General features: G+C 35.9%; 1 protein-coding gene across 1 annotated transcript; it reads right to left on the reverse strand.

The window, feature by feature from the left end:
• Nucleotides 1-2,730: 2,730 nt before the first annotated feature.
• LOC136809311 (uncharacterized) lies at nt 2,731-5,238 on the reverse strand. Its single transcript, XM_067065833.1, has 3 exons — nt 5,008-5,238; nt 4,347-4,617; nt 2,731-3,842 (listed from the first exon to the last, which is right to left on the reverse strand). The coding sequence occupies exons 1-3, from the start codon at nt 5,200-5,202 to the stop codon at nt 3,799-3,801; spliced, it is 510 nt and encodes a 169-aa protein (XP_066921934.1). The 5' UTR covers nt 5,203-5,238; the 3' UTR covers nt 2,731-3,798.
• Nucleotides 5,239-8,500: the final 3,262 nt, after the last annotated feature.

The following is an 8,500-nucleotide window of genomic DNA, read 5'->3' on the forward strand; positions in this document are numbered from 1 at the left end:
TATCGAGCATGTGTCAATCTAATCACTGTATAAAGAATCAAAGATGAAGAGCAAATATTACCATATTAATGTCTAGCAGACTGTATCAGTACTCTTAGGTTCCAAATAAAGGGGGGAGGTTCGAATAAACAGGTCGGCGTTGAAATATTTTCAAAATTTTAATAAATGGGGGATCTAATTGCCGGGGGGTTGGAAATTGTACTTTCGAAAACCCAAAAATAAGGTAAATATTGACTAAAATCAGGGCAGAATAAGGGACCTTCTCTTTTAAAGCGGATAAGGTTCTTACAAATTAATAAACAGGGGGTCCTAATAAGGTCCGGGGGGTTGGAAAATCTTCGAAAAATCAACAAGCGGGGGGAGGGTGTTTATTTGGAACTAAGAGTATGCATGTTTACCATTGACGAATTCCTTAGAAACCTCCAAGTCTTGAAGTCGAAAATTTCGCCTAGATATTTGAACTGCATGGGAAAAACAAGAAGTAGAGATTGAAGCTAATCTGAAATCTACTTTACATCGAGGCTTACAATTTTACAAGAACAACGAGGCTTAAAATCGCTAAAAAAATAAGACCAATTTAAGAACAATGTTGTTTAATTTTTAAGAACTCTTATAAAGTACATGCTTATAAAACATAAATATGCTCATATTGCACGCCATCCCTTGTTTACTTTGTAAGAACTAATCACCAAAAGGTATATCACCGTCTATCAAGAGTTATTGATTTGATTCTTATAAAGTATATGCTTATAAGAAAAATAAATACGGTCATATTGTGCGCCATCCCTTGTTTACCTTGTAAGAATTAATTACCGAAAGGTATATCACCGTCTATCGAGAGTTATTGATTTGCTTCTATGAAGTATATGTTTATAAGAGAATAAAGAAAAAATCAAAACTGTGAAGCTAAAGACACAAAGATCCAAAGAAAACCTGCGAAAATCGTCCGTGGTTATACGAGCGTGTAATTTGTAAATCGATTTAAGTGAGTTCGTCCACCGTATCAAGTACTTTCGTTTTCTAATTTTTTTTCCTCACCACCGCCACAGAATGCTGATTGTAATACTTTCGCTAAGGGGCCATACATATAGTACGTACGCAGTGAAGGGGGCTCAGGCAAATTAAGGCACGTCCAAATTTACCATAATTTTTTATCACCGTTTCCACTTGTCATAGCATATCACTTCATACATCGAAAGAAGCCTTTTGGAGTGTAGATCACTGGAATAGCTGTGCCATAATTAATTTTTTCACCCAAAAAAGATATTAGACAAAAACCAAAAAATGCTGACGTCAGAAAAACTTGTTTTTTGAATAACTGCAGTTTGGCTTATGGTATAAACATGAAATTTGGACAAAGTGGAAACGGTGATAAAAAATTAAGCTAAGTTTGAAAAATCTGGACAGGCCTTAATTTGCCTGAGGGGAGAGGGGTTTAGCAAAAGCGTACATCTATTGTTTAAATGACATCATTTCTATTGTTCTCTGCGTACAAGGGGGGAGGGGGTATCAAATTTTTGGAAAATCTTTGCGTACGTACTATATGGACGGCCCCTAAGGCGAAATTAATAAGTTTCTTTCAAAAGAAATCTTCTACATGATTCCCAAATGTATAGCAGCAATTACTAAAAACTATTAATTATGATTATGTTACTTCAATGGAGTCTAATTAATAGATCTTGATGGTATGATTTTCTATCGCTGACTCTTTTTTTAAAGCGTTGGTGACATTTTGAAGTTGTGTTTTCAACGACGCGAATAAAAATATCAACTTAATACAAGATCTTGGATTGTCGTCATGGCTACTTTTCTCTGTGTTGATTGCGTGCTGAATAGAATCGCGAATGGTCGTCACAGGTCAAAATATGATTTCGACATGTGATTTTCACCGTAGGAATCTTCTCCTGAGGTGATAAAGAAGAATATGACTATCTTTCTTTTTGGAAAGAAAAACATTCGAACGAAGTAAGCAAAAAAATGTTTCATCTGATGTTCCGATGGCGAATTGGCGGCCACCCATGCTTAAGCTGTAAAGGAGCGGGTCGATTTCTCCTCAAGAAGGAATGATAAGCGGTCTTTGATGTGCTGCATTCCCAGTCGGGCTCAACAGCCCTTGTGCGTAAGCCAGAAAATGTTTTGGTTGGAAATGACAATCCCCTAAAACGAGGGCTGGAGTTCCGAAAACTTTAGAGTGTTTTTACATTGGATGACAAATAAAAAAGTTTTCGAGATATAAAAACTGGCGAGGAGGGGCTTGGTTGGGTTTTCAAGTGTTTGATACCTGAAAACCCTTCTTGGTGCCCTTTTTTCAGCCTCCCTTGTCAATAAGGTTCTATTCTGTCCAACTATATTCAGGAAACTTGGATGGCAGAGCAGTTGTATTGTATGCATTTTCTCCTTATTAGGACTCGTCAGCACTGCACCATGGCTGATCAGGTCGATTAAGCCAGCATCCAATTAACCAAAAAGTTACTTGTGGCTCAAACTTAGAGGAATAGTGGTCAGAAGGGAAGTTCCCTTTGGAATTCTTTATGAAACCCTTTTAGAGTCAATCTTTACCGTCTCAAGAGGGAGGATATTGCATCGATATTGCATGAGAGGAGATAAAGAATATATGAGTGAAGAAATAAGAATTTTTGTCCAACTATATATGGGAGACAATGGATTTATAACCCAAAGCTAAAAGCAAATCTTCATCCTTACTTAGGCTTATGGAGAAAATAAATGATCAAGATTTACTTTATTCGGTTATACTTCATTGGATTAAGATTTGATTCTCCATTTATTTCGTATCTTTTTGATTGAAAAAAAAGTTGAATACATCTCATGTTAACTCTTCACCAGTCTAGTTATAATGTGTCATTAAGGATTGGAATTCGTATCAACAATATAGTATGCCACTGTCCCGGATAGGGGGTATTTAGACAAAATGGGTGCTGGGTGTGCGCAAGCCATAAAGGTCCCTTTTTCACACTCTCAAAAGGGGTATAAACACCAAAACCAATTGAGTCTCTATAAGAGTTCCGAAATTACGAAAATAAAAAATTAACTCCCTCAAAGGGTCATAAATTTTTGAAATTTGGACTACAATTTGAAAATTTTGACTGAAATCTTTGGGAAATAGTTTCTTTAAGGGTGGCAAAAACGTCGAATTTCAGTCTCTCTAAGGGCCGATTCATCAATAATTTTGGATCGGGAACCGTCATCTCGCAAACCTAATACACCCCTCCCCCTGGGTCACTTTCTAAATCGCATTTTTCAACTCATTAACTGCATCTTTTTTCACCAAAGGGAACTAGCTCAATGGAAAGAGCGCTCGTTATTTTTCAACGAGAGGTACTGAGATCAATACTCAGGTTCTCTTTATCCATTCATTTTCCATCGTTTCTATACACTCGTCTTCTTAACAATGAATTCAGAGCTAGGGCTAGCCACAAAATTTATTATACTTATTATATGCCGAATAAGTTTTCACTTCTGGAGGAAGTTTTAAACTTTTTTCCATCATTTGTTTGTACGTTACTTAGGCCATACCAGAAATTAGTGTAAATGTACTTCCGTTTCGTATGATCCGTTCTTATGTGACGGATGGGTGACGGATTCGGACTTTCACATAGGACAATAAGTGATTATTTTGGTAAGCTGAGCATGAAGTACCGGTGAAGAAGGTTTTACTCCAATTCATAATCCGCTCCAAAAGGTTTTACTCCAAACCACTATCTACTCCAATACTGACAGATCACGAAGAATTTATCTCAATGCAATGTTCTTCTACGATCCACTAAATCGTTTCACCTTTCAAATATCTTCATAACACGGTGGTGGTGGAAATCCTTCTCTTTCTGAAAATGAAAATGTAAAAACTAAACTGATAGTCTAGCACACTGGACGAATAAATTTAAGGAAAAAGTAGGAAATGTTTTAGGCGTACAAACTTTCGCGAGCTGAAACATTCGCAATTTTCGCAAATTTTAGCCCTTTTCGCGAAAGTAAATGTCTTTGAAAATTTTTGATGCTCGCGAAAAAAATCTGCTAAGAAAATTTACTTAAATTCTTCTCTTTGATGAAAACAAGGATAAAATTTAATACGAAAGTTTGTACGCCTACCTAAAGTAGTTTATACAAACTAATGTTATTATGTAGCAGTAAAATGATAGATACCTAATGAAGTGGTTCCCCGATTCGAAATAATTCCAACTATTCGACCATTTTTTCGAGATTAAGCCTTAACCAGTTTATGATAGCTCATAAAAAATGAAGCTTATGTGGGGGGGGGATAATTCAGTTTTTACTAACGTCAGATACAATTTTCAATCAAATCCCCAAAATTAACTTTCGTTACATACCTTGGCTTTCTGATGCAGATCTCCAGATATCTGGCTCACTCATTTGTATGACGTCATCATAGCTAGGTGGTAACGCACTAAGCATCTCGTAGCTAGGCAACATGAGATGTGGTAATGCTGATTCAGCAAAATTGAAAATGTTTTCTGATTGATAAGATTGGTTTTCGACGGCTTGAGATTGACTTTGATTTATGTTTGTTGGATTTTGAATTCTTCTGATCGTGTTTGTTATTGATTGATCTCTTTCTTGTTGCTTCTCTTGACAGCATTCCTAGTAGCAAATTCAATAAAATTTACAGTTCTAGATGATACCTTTGTTTAGGATTGAATATAGGCTGCTGGCATCCACTAACGAATTCGTGCTCCTTATACTACTATACTACCTGGTTTTTTTTAGAGGTCTGCAATTCAGACTAGATTGAATATTTCTTAATTTTGAGAAAACCTCAAGTCTTTCACGATTTGACTGCGAGCTCTAAGATTTGCTCCAAAACTGTCGAAAATGAAGTTATGAATTAGAAGTGACAAACTTTTTGCACTATAGTGCCGTAGCAAGCATTATATTATTGGGGGAGGCTGAAGTTTAGTGACACCGGGCTGCTTGAATTCATCCCCCGGTTGAAATGTACACCGCTATATAAGATTCCAAAAAGGTACAAACCTTCAAACTTCTGAATGCCAATGCGAATACTTCTGCACAGAGGAAGACCACTATTGAGAGGAAATTGAAGACACAGCCTGCATAAGCAACTGGAAGATGGTCAGTGAAAAAGCCAATCAGCATCATGGGTGCACCAATGAAGAAGAGTAAAATTGAAAATATCCATTTTCGTTTGGTTGTTGTACTGATCTTCATTTTCTTTCTTTTATGACTCTAAATGTTTAATATATAACCCCTGAGCTTCATTCATGATATTCATGAAGTGATGTTTTATAGGGAAGCACCGGGCGTTTGCCACTCTCTTATTGCTAAAGCACACAATATTTGTCCAATTAAGTTGTTTTTTTGGTCAAATGATAGGATTCTAAGTGAAAAAGAGAATTCTAAAAGTTAAACCTAGCCTGAAATGCTAACTTCGTGAAAAATCTGCTTAAATGTCTTCCAAAGACAAGGTTGCAATTTTTTTTTCAAATATTTGAAATCATTATAGCCCCTATTATTTCTTTGTCGACTATAGGTTAGTTATTGGATAGCAGGAGCCTTGATGCATTCAAATCATGGGTCTTAAAAGCAAACAAATAACATAATAGAACAAAGCAATGTCAAAAGCAAATACCAAAACAAATGGCAAACCAAATATTGACCAAATCTTGCTACTTGCAAACTCGTTGTTTCTTATGTTCAACTCAATCTTTCTTTACGTGTTTTAACAACAGACGAATAGGTGTAACGAACTTGCATCTGAATTGAGAAATTAGCACAAGTGTGCGATTCCAAAGCTTCAAAGTTAAGGTTGAAACAGTGAAGGTTAAATTGAAGGTCAAATGTTTGTTTTGACTGAAACTTCTTATTTTAAGACGACCTTATGACACACTCGATTATCGTCTTTTTGACCATAAACACGTAACATGCAGTGTGTTCGAAAAAATGAGAGCAGAATTTATATAAATAAAACTTTTTCCTGGACACACTGTATAATTTACAGTAAAACACCCCTGTCTCAGAGACCCGGTGAAAATTATCCCTCATTGGGGGATGAAAATTTCTATCGAAAGCTCAATGGAGTTAAAAAATTTATTGTTTCCAGCCCAAAAAGAGACAATGTGAATGGTTTTTGAGTGCTTTTTTCCATTGGCTATCGAATGGGGATAAAATCAAAATCGATTTCCTAGTGTCGTTGAAATTTTGGCTAAATTTTCCAGTGGGGCAGGGGTCCCACTGGGTCTGTGATATGGGTACAGTAAAAATACAGTAGACATACCCTCTTAAAAGTAAGTTACACTCATTTTGTTTTATAAGCATACGGTAAATTTCGGCTGAAGCTCACTATGCTTAAGTAAAGCTCAATTTTGAGCCTCGACTATGCTTAACCCTATGCTTGGTAAAAAAATTATGAAGGGGTGGTAAAAATTTGTGCATTTTCCCCTATCTTTAATCTTTGAGAGAAATGAAGACATTCTATTGTTTTCGAATGTTTACCATATGATTTCTTCTGTTATTTTCTGAAGTTTTGGAAATTATGATTCTAAAAATTTCTTTGGCTGAGCCTCAAGGTATGCTTAGCATATGCTTAATTTTTCTGGAAATTTGAGCTTCAGTATGCTTATAAACGTTATGCTTATAAAACAAAATGAGTGTACGTTACCGGACAATCACTTACAAGGGGGTCTCCAAGCTTTGACACATTCTTGACTTATATACCTTAAGAGAAGAAATTTTGACGGAGAGAAATTTCTGCGAATTTGGCGAATTACCACAAAAATTCCCGCCAAAATTTAGATTTATAGGCCATTCGCCAAAATTAATTCTCGCCAAATTTAAATTTCTTTCACACTAGTTTCTATTTCTCCTAAAAACTCCAATGTTCGGGTCAGGGCTGGGGTTGCTTAGCATTCTAGCTCATTTTCAGAAAAATTTACTTTGACAACCCCTAATAATATTATACCATATTTATGCTTATGAGTCGAGGGCTATCGTTTGCCATGTTTAGATTACCTAAAAAGATTTTACTTTGCGAGATAGTGAGCAACCTGGTATCTTATAAAAAGATATGTAGCTTAAGGGAACTAATAATTGTGGGAACTGAATTTTGTGGTTTTTGCGGATTTAGGCCCAAACCGTAAAATTAAGTTCCTGCAAAATTTTTCAAATGCGAAAAAAAAGGTCGAATAATTCACAGTACGGCTCTAATTTTCTTTCAAGTGAGAAATCTGCAAAATTAAGTTCCCGCAAATATTAAATATTAAATCTTGAACTGCGAACCGCAAAAATTAGTTCCCGCAAAAAATAGTCCCCTTAAGGTATGTTAAAACACCAAAAATAATAAAATGTATTTCAAAACGCCATAACCAAAAATAAAAACACAAAAAGAATTGCCCTCATTAAAATAAAACTGGTCACTTGGTTATTTTACTTGTGGTTTTTCCCAAGGATCTAATGGTTATGGATTTGATGTGTGTTCAAGTAAGACCCTAATATGAAGTCTGCCATCTTACACAGGGCCACTTATCAGCAGCATGAAGTACACCAAAAACCCGGGGGGGGCACTGGGTTTGCGGACTGACGGTATGTGCGGGCCAAAAATTGGCTTTTAAAATTGCACCCTTACAGTGCAGCAAAAATCAGTGAAAATCATACCCTTAGAGTGCATTTTCCCCCAAATTTACGATCCCTTTCGTGCAAAAAATGGTCAAAATTCTAGCATTTTTGGTCAAAATATCTAGATTTTTCAAGAATTTTCTGAAATTTCTACCCTTACAGTGCATCTCTAGTTTTTCCGACCCTTACAGTGCATTTTAAACATATTGGAAAAGGTACCCTTAGGACCCGCACATACCCGTCGGTCCTTTTGCCCAGCTGCCCCCCCCCCGGGACCAAAAACCATAAGTGGATTTTTGCAACGGTATCTGTCTCAGAAAGACGTACCAGCATTGAGTAGTGCTATCGATAGTGTGCCGATTTTCAAAAAAACTGGGACCGAAAATTTGATTTACAGTCAAGCTTTACTCTTTTAAATTGAGAAGCATATCCACGCTCGAAATTGAATTTCTCACTCAAATTTTTGAAAAACTTGTCGACTTTTCATATGCTGACCCTAAGTTTACAAAACTTTAAAGCATTTTAATCTCCTAAATTTCCAAAAAAGATTAAAATGCAAAATGCATTATCACATAGGCATCATATTCAAGGCTCAAAACTGCATTATATAATATGCAATATCAATACTATGCTTATAAAAGACCATGTATTCGTTTATAACCTAGAAATGTCAATGCGACTTTCTATCACCGTTGGATAACCTCTAAAATTTACATACCAAAAAAATACTTTCCAGTTGTCTACAATTAATTTATCAAACTGCTCTACACAGCATCATAAAAATACTTCCCTTCAATCTCATAACAACAACACACTTCTCATTAAATCGTGTCTTTGCAAGTTATTCATGCCATCTATAAGTGATATAATTCTGACATTTTCTCTGCATGTACTC

Source organism: Clytia hemisphaerica, unplaced genomic scaffold, assembly GCF_902728285.1.
Source record: "Clytia hemisphaerica strain Z4C2 unplaced genomic scaffold, Clytia hemisphaerica genome assembly, whole genome shotgun sequence".
NCBI classification, from domain to species: Eukaryota; Metazoa; Cnidaria; class Hydrozoa; order Leptothecata; family Clytiidae; genus Clytia; species Clytia hemisphaerica.